The sequence below is a fragment of the Megalobrama amblycephala genome, linkage group LG2 (assembly GCF_018812025.1).
Source record: "Megalobrama amblycephala isolate DHTTF-2021 linkage group LG2, ASM1881202v1, whole genome shotgun sequence".
NCBI classification, from domain to species: domain Eukaryota; kingdom Metazoa; phylum Chordata; class Actinopteri; order Cypriniformes; family Xenocyprididae; genus Megalobrama; species Megalobrama amblycephala.
The window spans coordinates 30,766,471-30,782,797 of NC_063045.1; the positions used below are offsets into that span (position 1 = coordinate 30,766,471).

Consider the following 16,327-nt stretch of genomic DNA (forward strand, 5'->3'; position numbering starts at 1 on the left):
AAAAACACTTCTTTTTTTTTCAGCGTCGCGTCATTTTACGTCTCTCAAGGGAGTCGATCGCCGAGCTCTGCGTTGACTCAGTGCAGAGTAGGCTGGTATTCAGTGACAGCGGTCGTGAATTAGTGCGTTTTCTGTAGTTTTTGTATTCTATTTATCATCGTCATGGTAAATTATTGTGTTTGTGGGGGTTGCACAAACTTCAGCCTGTCAGGACATCGAGACCAGAGATTTACTAACAAGAAGAAGGACGCTGCTATCTTCCGTGCCGGGGTGTTTTGTGCAGGTGAAGAGAAGGGACTTCACTTCTGCATCTGCTTCGAAAAACGCGTTCATTATAGACCGGAGGATTATCATCCTGGTGATATGATGGAGTTCAACACTGTAATACTACTGTAAATAATGATATTAAATGAATAAACGTACACACGCGATGCTTCTTCACCGTTTTTACTTGAATCAATTTCAACACTGATGAATACAAATTATGTACACATGCATACAGTCTCACACTTACACAAAACAGTTTTGAATTATGTGCTGGTAATGTAAATACTCCAATTTCAATCATGCCATGTATATAACTGTAAACGTATACATTCAAGTTCACACAACTACATAATCATGGCGTCATATACATCCTCACACTATCAGTGAATGGGCACGGAATAAACTCATAGAATAAAGAATAAGGATAACATAACATGAAACACATACACTACCACGTTCGGCCGCCGGCGGGAGACATGATCACGGATCCGTCAGAGATGCAGCTTGATGAACACGTGAATTGTGCACCGTAAATCTTTATTATTATTATTATTTTATTTCATTTGCTAACTACCAAATCAGTCGTGATGAGAAACCGCTATATCACGTAACTTTAGTGTAGACGGATATTAACGCGTGTGACATAGGCCTGATCAAGGTTTATTAGATTCTGTTATTAGTAATCAATAACGTTACTCATAGATGACCGATAGCTTTGCTATTGCCTGATTCATGATAATTATCTGTACAACATTGTGATCTGAGCACATATCGTTAGCTAAGCTAACATCGGTCGCTGCCCTGTTCTCCACTGCTTCTCACACAACAGCTCAATTTGTCTCTTTTGACCGTTATTTTGTCTAATCCTGGTCTGTCCCTGCTCTCTTGACCACATAGCAGGCTAATTGTATGGCTGTGGTTTGTGATACGAGTATGAATAAACATTTACAATTTCCTCAGCGTCCGAACTGTCATTGCGATCCATTGTTTTCCTATTGTTTATATTGGTCGCGCTCCCTTGAGTTACGTCACTTCCGATTTGCATTTTTCAGATGCGGAAGTAAAATTCTCTCACAAAAAACGACTCCAGAAGCCTATGTAGCGTATTTATACGTGTTTTTTTCAAGAAAATCTATTTCATACATTATTTTTCTATACATTGAATCACTGAAGCTCTAACCTGCAATATGCCCTTTAAAATGGACTGCTTCAAAGTGGAAAAGTGTTCTATGGTCAAACGAGTCCAATTTTTGACATTCTTGTTGGAAATCACAGACGCCGTGTCCTCCGGACTAAAGAGGAGGGAGAACTTCTAGCGTGTTATCAGCGTTCAGTTCAAAATCCAGCATTTCTGATGGTATGGGGGTGCATAAGTGCATGTGATATGGGCAGCTTGCAAGTTTTGGAAGGCACTATGAATGCTGAAAGGTATATAAAAAGGTTTTAGAGCAACATATGCTCCCCTCCAGACGATGTCTATTTCAGGGAAGGCCTTGTGTATTTCAGCAGGGCAAAGCAAAACCACATACTGCAGCTATTACAACAGCATGGCTTCGTCGTAGAAGAGTCCAGGTGCTGAATTGGCCTGCCTGCAGTCCAGATCTTTCACCTATAGAGAACATTTGGTGCATTATTAAACAAAAGACATCACAAACAGCTGGAAACCTATATCAGGCAAGAATGGGACCAAATTCCAACACCAAAACTCCAGAAACTCATAACGTTGATGCCCAGACGTCTTCAAACTGTTATGAAAAGAAGAGGAGATGCTACACCATGGTAAACATGCCCCCGTCCCAAATATTTTGAGACCTGTAACAGGCATCAAATTTGAAATTAGTTCATTTTGTGCATAAAATTGTAAAATTTCTCAGTTTAAACATTTGTTTTGTTATCCATGTTCTATTGTGAATAAAATATTGGCTCATTTGATTTTGAAAGTCTATTAGTTTTCATTTTATTCAACTTTTCTGGAATTCAGGTTGTTTTATAAATTGATTTAAATTCATAAATCCCCTGCCTTTTAAGATTGTAGGATGTACTGTAGGTAATATTAGTTATACTGTTTATATTTGTTCCCCGGTACACTTTTGATTATTATATTGAATGTTTTGCTTTTTTGTAATGTCTGGCAACACTTCACTGGAGTTTTAATAAAGAAAGTAGAAGGAGGGAAGCTACTGTTAATTAGTAATTTAAGTAAGAGTTATTTAATAGTTTAAATTATACACACCTTGTAACCATGTTATTTTACTCTAGCCCGGTGGAGCCCGAGACTCTGCCGCTCAGCTGTTCATATTCTTCTCTCACGGCGTGAGCACACGTGTGTCTTTGTACCATTAAATTGTGATCGATTCATATGAGCGGTGAGAGATGTACCGAATCAAAGCAAGTGATTATCAGCTGGTTATCAGTGGCCCATCGTTTGTTAGAAAACAATAGGAGCTGTTGCATTCTCAATATTTAGTGATTTAGCCTTGGATACAGAATATGTTCATTTGGTTTTACAAGCAGGTATTGTTCGTTAACACAGTAACCACTTACACGTCCACGAAACGTGAAATCGCAAGCTTGACGTGCCAGCAACTATACATATACAACTATACTAAAGCTATTTTCTATTCATTAAGATATTTATATAGGAACTGTTTTTGTTAAATAAGCATCATTTGTAGTGCTCCCTCTGCTGCAAGCCTGTGCTGCTCTCTAAACTGTCTGGGTGCTGCACTGTCACTATAAGTTTTGCTTGTTTTATACTCATATTTTTCATTCCTGTTCTGGAAGGACTTGTGGAGTGGAAGGAACTAAAATGTTTATAGAATTTATGTCTATTAAGGTTTTGTTTGTATTTTTCATTCAGAAATAATAAAATGTGACTTATACACCAATGCGACTTGTGTTTTTTTCTTTTAAAGCAATGTTGACTCTGTGTGATATTTTCTCAAAAAATAAATAAAATGGTTAAAAAGCATTTTGTTGCTTTTTGCCATGGTATTCCTGTGGTTATCATGATCTATAAATATATCTGATGCTATAAAAGTAGACTTAGTCTGGAGCCCTGCCACAGTAAAATCACTAACACATTTCTTTAATAGATTGCCCACAGCAGCTCAAAGTACCTCGTACCTCTTGACTCCATATGCCATGTTGAGCAAATTATCCAGTCTGAAACACAGGCACACACACACAAAATAAAGTTACGCTCAAGTTAAAGTCAGCACCAGTGCAGTGAGCGTGTACCAGCAGGTACCTGAATCTCTGGGCCTGCTGTGCCAGCGGTCCTGGGTAGCGTCTGTTTGGTGACTGGTACAGGTGGGAGAGCAACGCCTGGCTGCTCTTCTGACTGGGGTTGTTGGCAAACTTAACCGTGATTGGCTCGGTAGCGCCTGGTGGTTTCTGACCATTCAGCCCTTTAATGGCCTCCTCAGCCTCAACGCGCCGGTCAAATCGGATGAAGCCAACACCTCTGGACACGCCTGAACAGCAAAAAAACATTTCGTAAATCTGATTAGACTAGGACTAAGTTTTGTAAATAGATATCAAATTATAACTGCTGTGCCATAGGACTGAACGGAGAGAATTTGACTCAAGACTTTCTGCTGATATTTCACGAGTATAAGCAGAACTAACGTTACTCATCATTGCGCGTTCTAGACGGTCTTTGAGTCTTTAAACCGTTCATTCAACTGCACGTTCAAAAACGCAGATTCATTCAGAGAGATGAAATGAAACAAGCTATTGAAATCATTTTAACGTTGAGCGCCACTTTATAAGGCTCAGCTGACCAGTAATGCTTCGATGCTAATGCAGAGATTTCGCTATCCTTGGACACGGCAACTTTTTTTTCACGAATATATGTCTCGGCCTGAAGGACAGACACAGGTAATCGCACGCGCTCAGTCTCTCTCACATTCACTGTCTGTTTAGGCTTGTTTAGTGCAAGTCTACGGAGCCTCTGTACAAATCACCATGGTACACATTATGCTATCATTATTACCTTATTTAATATTTAGTACACGTGTATGAAGTGTAAAACGAGAAGGACATAGCCTTTCAAAAAATAGAAAACATGCAAATATCGCAGTTGCTGCGGTTTTTGGAGTGTTCTGCGGTTGGCTCGTCAAAAGCGCGATATTACGAAATTGCGATTATCGCGACAGCCCTAAATGTGCCTATAGATGAAACGCCGCCTCTGCCGAAGAAGTCAACGCCTACTTCATCATTACAATGTGAGCCCCGCCCACTGGCGTGTTAGTGAGATGAGGAGGAGAGAAGAGCGATACAACATGACAAAAATAATATTACCTTTCAAAGGATCTTGATTCTAGGAATATGTTTATTTATTTTCAACAATGTGAACGTCTCAGTTGAGCTTTATTTCTATTCTGTACATTTCACTGTGGATTCTTTGGTAAATCAATCGCATTTTGGCGCAGGCTTAGCAAACAGACTTTTACGATATTGACTCGACAGTAATGCAAGTAACTGTTACTCCTACTGTTCTAATGCCTGATCTGATATGTAATGATTCATGTACAGTCAGATGTTCTTTGTCAATGTGTCAGTAAATCAAACTAGTGACTAAACGGTCAACTTCACATTGATTCTTTTAGTAGGATGAAAATAATCTTATTTAAATAGTGATTAAATTATATAAAGAAAGCTATCAAAGCCCTTTGCAATCGTAGGAGCTGTCAATCAAACAGTGCTTGCTGGAGCTGTCAATCAAACAGCGCAAGTTTATCAGTGACTGAGTTCTGGACTTGCGCCAAAACTCCTGTTTTATTCAACAAATCTCTTAGTTATATCGAGTTTGCACTGTTAGTTATAATGAACGCATTCATTAGTGTGCAGAAATTGAGTTGCAATGACGAGATCACCGCTTTCATGCGCTCAGCAACATGTCTGTGATCATATTCATCACTGCATTCTTTCATGCCACAATCTAAATATAATGCCATAGACTAAATGTAATGCAACACTTTTCATGATAAGTTAACCTTGAAAGTGTAATCGTAAACATGCTAAAAGTTTGAAAGAGTAATACTTGGCTATTTCAAATGAAAAGATGTCAGCCAATCACAGCATTGGGCATTTGCACTGCAGTCTCACAGCAGACACGCCCCTTAAAACAGAGCGTTCAAACCAGAGGGCTAAAATCAGGGTAGGAAAAATGCCTTTTATTTCTAAATTATAACAATTTTTGATGTAAAAAGCATACTAACATTAAGTTCACCCCAGGAAACAAAACAAAACAATGCAGTTCATGACCCCTTTACCACCATGAAACACTCCAACCAGGGCATTACTGAGCTCCTGGACAGTCTGAGGTGCAACCTGGCATCGTCGGACGGAACGAAATATAATGTCCCAGAGGTGCTCTATTGGATTTAGATCAGGCAAGCATGGGGGCCATTCAATGGTATCATTTCCTTCATCCTCCAGGAACTGCCTGCATGCTTAGCCACATGAGGCCGGGCATTTTCGTGCACCAAGAGGAACCCAAGACCCACTGCACCAGTGTAGGGTCTGACAATGGGTCCAAGGATTTCATCCCGATACCTAATGGCAGTCAGGATGCCATTGTCTTGCCTGTAGAGGTCTGTGCGTTCCTCCATGGAAATGGCTCCCCAGACCATCACTGACCCACCACCAAACTGGTCATGCTGAACGATGTTACAGGCAGCATGCCTTCTCCACAACTTCTCCAGACCCTTTTACATCGGTCACATGTGCTCAGGGTGAACATGCCCTCATCTGAAAAGCACAGGGCACCAGTGGCGGACCTGCCAATTCTGGTGTTCAATGGCAAATGCCAATCAAGCTCCACAGTGCCAGGCAGTGAGCACAGGGCCCACTAGAGGACGTCGGGCCCTCATGAAGTCTGAAGTCTGTTTCTGATTGTTTGGTCAGAGACATTCACACCAGCAGCCTGCTGGAGGTCATTTTGTAGGGCTCTGGCAGTGCTCATCCTGTTCCTCCTTGCACAAAGGAGCAGATACCGGTCCTGCTGATGGGTTAAAGACCTTCTATGGCCCTGTCCAGCTCTCCTAGAGTAACTGCCTGTCTCCTGGAATCTCCTCCATGCTCTTGAGACTGTGCTGGGAGACACAGCAAACCGTCTGGCAATGGCACGTTTTGATGTGCCATCCTGGAGGAGTTTGACTGCCTGTGCAACCTCTGTAGGGACCAGGTATCTCTTCATGCTACCAGTAGTGACACTGACCCTAGCTCAAGTCCCTAGTCTCAAGTTTTGACTTAAGCGTCAAAAATTTTTTAGTAAAGAGTAGGACTTTTTATAAAGTACAAGACTGATTCTTAAGTGCTGACTTAAGTGTTGTGAACTAAGGACTCCAATGATGTCAACTCAAAATGGCCACCCTCAACCTCTGAATCAGCCAATAGCGAGCCTGGCTGCAAGGGAAAAATCACAACAGCACAGCACCAATAATTTAATGTTATTATAAAAGAAATCATTTAAAATGACACTGAAACGTTTTAATATTTCAATTTATTTTTTAAAATGGCTTTGCATTGTGCAAAATTATCCCAAATTAGTATTGATGGTGTGGAATCTTTTTCTATTGATATATGTCTCCTCATTTACAATTGGAGCGATGATGTGAACACGAGTTTCATCAATGGCTCCAACAACTCCAGGGAAGCCCACAGTGAACATAAAAGTTGCTTGCTTTTGCCACATGGTTTGATGTTCAGTTGGAAAGTCAATGTTGGAAAGTCTCCTCTTTGCTGCCATCTTGTTATTCCTAACTAGGTTAGGAGACCTCTGCAGCTCTCCTAAATAATTTAAGAGCCAAGACCTAGTCTTAACCCTTAGGAACCATTATGAAACATACTTATTCTTAAGTCTAGGAATAAGAATAAAATGATGTCAATCTTAGAATTGACACAATTAAGACTAAAATTTTATTCTGAGCGGCTTTATACATACGGCCCCAGGAGTTTAAATGACTTGATGCTATTCTCTGAATAAAAAGTGTTCCTTTAATTTTTTTGAGCAGTGTACAATCACTTGAGATATGCATAATCATGTATACAATTTTTCTATGTAATCATATTCTTTTATAGTGTTTTGCCTATGCATCAATTAAACTCTTCAAATGAATGTTTTAGTATTACTTAAAGGGTTAGTTCACCCAAAAATGAAAATAATGTCATTTATTACTCACCCTCATGCCATTCCACACCTGTAAGACCTTTGTTAATCTTCGGAACGCAAATTAAGGTATTTTTGTTGAAAATGTTAAGAGTGACTGAATCTGCTCGGAAGAATGTCACAGCCGACCCGATCGCGAAACGTGTTGAATATTTACAATTCGCAATCAGGGCGGCTCCGATCAGAAATCCTAATGTGTGATGGGAACCCCGAGGACAAACACATGCACGCTCTGGAGATTATCACATGAAACAAAACAATATTCAATTAGAAAGTGAGCTGACAGAAGACGGAAGCATAAACACAGTCATGGCGCAGCACAAAGTTAAATGGATTTGGACAACAGAGATGGTGGATCAGCTTGTAGATTTGTGGCAACAGCACGATATTATTCAACGTGTCCTGTAAAACATACCAAAATCATTCCAAACACTATCATCGCAATTTCTTCCTGCATATCGTCCTCCATGTTTATTCTGAAGTCTTGAGAGATTTTGCGAGATTTTGCATGTTCACAGTCAGGACTCTTTGTCACATCACAGCATGGCACACCACACACTATAGGAGCAAAACGGTTAAATCTGGGATTTTTTTGTCTTCATGTTTGTGGTCTCTCACATTTTGAAAATCTTATAAGATTTTAAAAATCTTTTAGCGTGTACCCAGCATTAGGTAAAACATTTTTTTTTACCTTTCAGGCACTTTTGGGTCCCTTAACATGTTCTAAAACTCTTGAGACTTTGTACACATGTAGGAATCTGTCACGTCACATTAAAAAGCGTCAAAACTGCATTTTTTGTTTAAATTTCATGATAAAATTGACAGAACTTGAAAGATGACACTTTGTTTCTTATCAAAAGTAATAAACCGCAAAGCTTATTGTGGATAATGGTGTTTAGGCTACAATGCTGTATTCATCATGTAGATCCAATGGGCTGGGTGGGGCAACAGGGGGCGGGGTGCTTTCGGTACACCATGAGAGTATGGCGGTACGTACCGTGGGCAGTGTATCATGGTTTGTTGGCTCGGTTTGAATATCATTACATCCCTAATACATACAGTATATACACAGCAAAATCCCCAGAGTTAAATCAACTCTGCTCAGAGAACATATGGTCCATTAAAATAACACTGAAGCAGAGTTAAAGTTAATGAGATAATATGCTGTTTGTGGAGTTGTTTATTCAGATCTTGAGAGATTTAATGTATTTTCTCTTCAGTTGATTTCATCTAAGGCTGTGGCTAGAAGTCATTTGTAGTTATTGTGTTTCTCTTCAGTGATTCTGCTTGTTAACAGCAGATGTTCATCACTAATGTTAAATCATAACTTAATCACTTAATTATCTAATTAACTTTAACTCTGCTTCAGTTTTACTTTAACACTATATAGAGAGGGACCATATGTAATCTGAGCAGAGTTGATTTAACTCTGGGGATTTTGCTGTGTACATGCACACAAAATTCTGATAGCAATATGACACTTTAGCGATTTATGGCAGTTATATTTTAAATGTGTTTTTTATTTGGCCAAACACTGCACACAGACAAGTGCATGACCACAGCATGACGCAGGCAGTCTGATCTTACCTGTGACCTGGTCTACGAGAATCCTAGAGGTGATGATGCGGCCGTACTGTGAGAACAGCTGCTCCAGCTCTTTCTGGGTCATAGTTTTAGGAAGACCGCTCACGTACAGGTTCGCATCACGGATAGATGCTGAGCTCGGACGAGCATACGACACCTGGACACACACAAAACAATGTAGAGTCATGTCATGGGCACAGACCAACACACATGAGCAGTATATCTATGACAGCAGCCTCATATCAGACAGACCTTACCTTGATGGTTTTGGTCTGCAGTCTGAGTCCATTTAAAGTGTTGATGGCTTTCTCTGCATCTTTGGGTTCCACATAGTTCACAAAGCCGTAACCCAGACTCTGACCTACACGCGCACACACACACACACAGACACACCGAGGTGAGGATTTATAAGAATTGCAGTGCATTATGGATCTGACTGTCACAGGACGTATGCTGTAATGTGCACACAGGTCTGTGAGGTGAGCTGCTGATGGTGACGTGTAAAGCCTCCATATGAAAAGTGTCTAACCAGGGACCAAGCCAATTTATCCCAGTGAATCAAATCTTTTGAATCCTTTCCTAGAAAAATAGTTCATTGATGTGTTCATGTGTTCAGACTTTTTCTGCAGGTGAACAAATGAGGGAAAAAAAAAAAAAAAAAAAAAAAAAAGTAAATTATTCACTCGCAAAAGTTGAAACACCGATCATATTTGGCATTTTTCAGTTCAAATCTCAACATAACAGACTGTTACGTAACAGTCGGGGTGTACGCCCCCAATATTTGCATATGCCAGCCCATGATCAAGCCATTAGACAAGGGCAGAACGTCTGGATCTGTGCACAGCTGAATCATCAGACTAGGTAAGCAAGCAAGAACAATAGTGAAGAATGGCAGATGGATGGATGATCCATGATAACATGATATTTTTAGTGATATTTATGAATTGTCTTTCTAAATGTTTTGTTAGCATGTTGCTAATGTACTGTTAAATGTGGTTAAAGTTACCATCGTTTCTTACTGTATTCACGGAGACAAGAGAGCCGTCGCTATTTTCATTTTTAAACACTTGCAGTCTGTATAATACATAAACACAACTTCATTCTTTATAAATCACTCCCACCGTGTGTAATGTTAGCTTTAGCCACGCAGCATAGCCTCAAACTCATTCAGAATCAAATGTAATACATCCAAATAAATACTGTACTTACATGATCTGATGTATGCAAGCAGCATGCATGACGAACATCTTGTAAAGATCCATTTTGAGGGTTATATTAGCTGTGTAAACTGTGTTTATGCTGTTCAAGGCAAGCGCGAGCTCCGGGGGAGGGGGAGCACGAGAATTAAAGGGGCCGCAGCCTATATATAGCCGTGTTAAGTTAAAATTTAAAGTTATTTTAAAATAACCTGTCTCAAGAAGATGTAGTGGTTATTACCATTAATTTGCGCCCTGTCTTTTTGCATTCTCTCTAGAGTGAACATGTCCTGTATCTGTCTGCACTGCCTTGCTAGTTCTTGCTAGAGTGAACGTATCATGTATTCGCGTCCGCTCTAGTGATCACCGTTTTAATGATTGATCTGTGTTACTTCAAAGTACTTGTCTACATTCCTGGTACCAAAATCATATGTAGCTAGTGTTATGTTGTAATGCTTAATATTTGAAACAACCCAATAAATTTATTAAACATCTTACCTTTGGGGATTTAAGACAGGTTGGAGGTTATCCAAAAGTTATTGATGATGATTTTTAAGAACATTCTTAACAGGATTATGAGTACTATTTTGTTTTAAGAAAAATTATTATGAAAAAAAACAACAAAAAAAAAAAAAACTACCTTTATTTTCTTTTATTAAACATTTAGTATTTTTGTTTTAATTAGATGTTTAAATATTTATTTATCAGGTTCGAGAAAAGTCCCCGAGCCAAGACTCAAATTTGGACTGAAGTACAACTGAAGCTCTGCCTATACGAGGCTATCGGCTTCAACAGATATTTTATATATATATATATATATAAAATCATACGCCACTGACTTAGTGAATGCAGTTCAGCACTTCCGTGCTTACTTCCGATCGCCAGCTCAGTATTGGCCAGCTCCTTCGTCAGCATCACACGCATGCATTGTGGGGCTTGCGTGAACAGCATTGGCCAAAACTGAGCCGGCGTTCGGACATAAACAAGGAAGAACTTAACTGCGTTCACTACGTCAACTGCGTACAAGACTGACAGGGAAGAGAAGAAATTGTTGAATAAAGTTGTTATTTTTGTTTGGTTTTTGTGCACAAAAAGTATTCTTGTCGCTTCATAACATTAAGGTTGAACCACTGTAGTCACGCTGACTATTTCAACCATGTCTTTACTACTTCTCTGGACCTTGAATGATGATAATTGTGTTGCTTTCTATGGGGGATAAAAAAAAAAAAATTCCATCAAAAATCTCTTAATTTGTGTTCCAAAGACAAAGGTCGTAGGTGTTTGGAACGACATGAACTAACACTTTAAGTGAACTGGGTTTGGTTCTTTTAAAATGAACTATATGTGAAAACACCCTAAGGCTACAAGTGCCATGATTTGTTTTTATAAGCTGCATCTGAATTAGTATTTAGATATATTTACTGACCAAAACACATTGGTTACCAAAATTCTTCAAAATATCTCCATATATTTTATGCAATAGAGAGAAAGTCATACAGGTTTAAAACGACATGAGGGTGAGTAAATGTAAATAAAATTCATTTTTTGGGCAAACTATCCCAAAAATATGATTTTTTTTTTTTTTTTTAAATGAAGTGATACTATAAATAAGAAACAAAAACTGCCAAAAGGTGGCGGTAAATGTCTAAATGAGTAAGTCACTGAGTCACTCAATTATTTGATTCGTTCAAAAGGATTCATACAGGAATGAAGTAAATTGGTAAAATGCTGTCAAAATTAGCATGTTAACGCATGCGATTAATTTCAGTTTAACGCGTTAAAAATATTTAACGCAATTAACGCAGCATCCGTTTTTCCGTCATAAGTTGGCTGGCATTACATTATATGATCACTCTCTTATTCACTCAAATGCTTTTAAACTATTCAAGCGCTACAAGACAAATGAGAAAGCACTGTCTGTGAACGTCATATCTGTGTGCCACACATGCGACTCGTGTGCACAGAAAGACGCATGCCAATATAGAGTTCTTTCACGCTTAACTCATAGAATTATGCCAAAATGCCCCTTTTGAGTAAGAGCAGTCTTAAACAGTGTCGGGGGTAACGCATTAGGCCGGGTTCACACCGCAAGCGGCAGCAGAGCGGAAGCAGCGCGTGAGCGTGAACTGCAGCTGCAGAGACGCGCGAGTATTCACACTGGAAGCGTTTGTACAGCGTCACAGCAGCGGCTCGAACCTACATATAAAGTGAGCATTTCTTTACAAAGACAGCTATAAATTTGTTTTTATAATTGGTCATTGTTAAACTTGATAGTCTTGAAAGTTTGTTAACATGCAAGGTGTACAACACTCACATATAAACGTAAAATAAATAAATAAAAGCCTCGTATCATCCATTGCTGCACACGAATGAGGTAAGCTTTGTGTTTTACACCATCTGATGCATGAACATGTTTACAAGACCGCAAACTCGGCGAAAAAGACAGCAAACTCGGGTTTGATTTGGGTATGCAAGAGCCTAAATTGATGTCTGTGTAATAACTAAAATAATGTTTATATATCATATTTTCTGGCTAGTTTAGTTTAGTTTTCTATAATATACCATACTTTAACCCAAACTGAATAATTAAAAACAAGTTTAAATTAGTAAATCTTCTATAAATATTTTTTAATATTAATTTTCTCTCCTGACATACTTCAGTTCTTGTTAAAACACACTAGATATGCTTATTCTGTGCATTTTGAGCACTTTTTTGTGTGAAATCATATTTTTGTCCATCAAAGATGTACTTTCACTTTAATTGAGCGTTAGCAGCGCAGCAAAAATAGACCCAGCGCCGAAACGATCGCGGCACTGCTACTTCTGCTCTGCGCTACCACGCAGCTTCTGCGTGCGGTGTGAACGCTCTCATCTGTTAACATGGGCGCCGAAAAAAAATACGCGCTGCTTCCGCTCTGCTGCCGCTTGCGGTGTGAACCCGGCCTTACAAATAACTTGAGTTATGTAATCAGATTACTTTTTAAAGTAACTAGTAACATTACTTTTTCAATTTACAACAAAATATCCAAGTTACTTTTTCACATTTATTGACTGACAACTCTCCTGTCCCCATGTTGAGAGAAATAAACTGCACAGGTGTTGTTTGCACTGTGTAAACATGGATATTAGTTCTAGACTAAATGTGAACATGCATTTACTCAACTCACTTGCACAAAAACATTCAGTATTCCTCAAAATGAATAAAAACCGTAAAAAGCAATCTCAGAATTTTATGAAAAGCTGTAATTAACTATATTAAATTAAACAAAAAATATATATATACATTATGTATTTAATCTCACTTTATTAACCAATGTCTTTGCTGCTGAACTTCAATGATTTAATTCAACCATACTACTAAAGAAAAAGTTACTTTAGATTAGATTTAGAAATAAGAGTGTTGAACAGGGTTGCCAGGTTTTCACAAAAAAAAAAAAAAAAAAAAAAAAAAAAAAAAAAAAAAAAAATCGCCCAATTGCTATTCAAAACTAGCCCAAATCACAGTAACCACAGTAAAAATCGTGATGCAGGGGGTAAAATCTGCATTTTCGGAGGGGCTCCCCAGGTAAAAGTTGAATTCCAGGGGCTAAATATCATGTTATTTGGGGTCGCTTCAACCCACAGACATGAAAAACAACCCACGGCAACAGTTTAAAAAGTAGCCCAATTCCACGGAAAACTGCGGACTTGGCAACGTTGGTGTTGAACTTCCTCCTCCTGTATCCTATTCTTCTTTAATACAGAATGCCAGCACAGCTAAAAGGTTTGTTTGAGCTGCGCCCTCTACTGTACAAGCGTAAATATGCATTTTCTTCATCCTGAGGCTTATTCATTTCACTTGTGAAAGGGCCTTAACATTTGCCAAAAATATATATATTTTTGTTCTTATTAAACAAACAAGCAAGCCGAGCCCGGGCAAGAAAAAGTAATGTAACATTACTTTTAATGAAATGTAACTAACATAATTAGTTACTTTTTAGGGAGTAACACAATATTGTAATGCATTACTTTTAAAAGTAACTTTCCCCAACACTGGTCTTAAACGAGTTAAATAACGTCTTAAATGAACTTAAAGAGTTGTGAGAAAATGAGATGCACGTCAGATCCGCATCATGTTTAGCAGTGGCAGGCCTTAAAGTGGCAGCAGCTTAATCACACCTGAGACCATTCATGTGTGGGGTTGCTTCTCAGCCAAGGGAGTGGGCTCACTCACAATTTTGAACACAGCCATGCATAAAGAATGGTACAAAAACATACTCTGAGAGCAACTTCTCCCAACCATCTAAGAACAGTTTGGAGATGAACAATGCCTTTTCCAGCATGATGGAGCACCTTGCCATAAGGCAAAACTAAGTGGCTCGGAGAGCAAAACATCGAAATTTTGGGTGCATGGCCAGGAAACTCCTTAATCCCATTGAGATCTTGTGGTCAATTCTCAAGAGGCGGTTGGGCAAACAAAACCCCACAAATTCTGACAAACTCCAAGCATTGATTATGCAAGAATGGGCTGCCATCAGTCAGGATGTGGCCCAGAAGTTGAGGTCTTGAAAAAGAAGGGTCAACACTGCAAATATTGACTCTTTGCATAAATGTAACGTAATTGTCAACAGAGCCTTTGACACTTATGAAATGCTTGGAATTATACTTCAGTATACCATAGTAACATCTGACAAAAAGATCTAAAAACAATGAAGCAGCTGACTTTGTGAAAATTAATATGTGTCATTCTCAAAACTTCTAGCCATGACTGTACTCACAGAGAACAGCTTAATCTCAGCCAGTGCTTCAGGCACGCTGTGATTACCTACAGGCAAATCACAGCCGTGCTGATATACAGCCATAATCGCACATCTATCCATCCATCCATCCATCCATCCATCCATCCATCCATCCATCCATCCATCCATCCATCCATCCATCCATCCATCCATCCATCCATCCATCCATCCATCCATCCATCCATCCATCCATCCATCCATGTTCTGTAAGATACTTAGAGCATCATCAAAAAAAAAAAAAAAAATTCCACATCGGTCAACCATAATAGATGATTCACAAATGAAAAATCATTACAGAGAAAGCCGTGAATACCAGTGATTTTGTCTCGCACAAGTTTGCACGACTCGATCTCTCCGATGCTGCCGAACAGACTCTTGAGCTCTTCCTGTGTCATGTTCTGTGGGAGGTAGTTCACGATCAGATTGGTTTTACTGTCCTCAGTGCCGTTGGGCATCTCCACAGATGACGTGCAGTTGTTAGAGACATTGTTGGGACAATTGCTGGTGGGACAGCTCGGCCCATTGGACAGCTGGGTCTCCATGGCTGTGATTACCTGCTATAATGCACAAAAACACATGGAGTGAGTACAGGACAGACAAGAGAGCTCAAACAGTGATAATTTTGACAAAAAACAACTGTGCTTTATCTGAGGAACAGAAACAAATGCCTAATTTGACTTCAGATTAGGGCTGGGCGGTATGACAACATGTATCGTTACCACAGTATAAAATCCATCGTTAGAGATTTTGCTATATATTGTATTAAGGCTGTCACTAACGATTATTTTTGTAATCGAGTAATCAATCGATTGTTTTGATGCTTAATCGGATTTTTTTTGTAGTGATAAAAGTAGAAAATGCATCATGTACATTATGTAATAAATGCCTGCAGAGGGCACCAACGGCCAAGTGATTATTGTTGTTACACAGCAGATCAAATCCTTAATATTGGCCAAATATTTACCCAAACAAACAGCACGTGCAGAGACCGAATTTGTGAAAAGCTTCTGTGAATGGAGCTGCTCTGAGACAGAAGAAACTTGTAACCTGTGCACATGTAAATAATTGAATCGAACCAAATAATTGAATTGAATCGAGAAATCGTGACAGCCCTAGTATTGCGGTGTAAATATACAGCACTATTAACACTTCAGAGTCATGAAATGCATGAATGCGAACATAAAGAGCCGGACGTGTTTGATGTTAAAAAGAGTTATAAGCACAATATATCCTGAAAGAGAACATGGTGCTCGTGCTGAATGGCACACTGCCAAAGTGCACACACAGAAAGCTGCCTCTCTCAGAAGGCAATCGTCAATTTGGGA

The 16,327-nt window shown here is 39.1% G+C and overlaps 1 protein-coding gene across 1 annotated transcript in view; it reads right to left on the reverse strand.

The window, feature by feature from the left end:
- Positions 1 to 16,327, reverse strand: part of elavl2 (ELAV like neuron-specific RNA binding protein 2) — a 71,805-nt gene that overhangs the window by 2,317 nt on the left and 53,161 nt on the right. Inside the window, 5 exon segments of the mRNA XM_048170106.1 lie at positions 3,394 to 3,431; positions 3,433 to 3,743; positions 9,032 to 9,185; positions 9,286 to 9,389; positions 15,316 to 15,559. Coding sequence (XP_048026063.1) covers positions 3,394 to 3,431; positions 3,433 to 3,743; positions 9,032 to 9,185; positions 9,286 to 9,389; positions 15,316 to 15,559 — 851 coding nt within the window.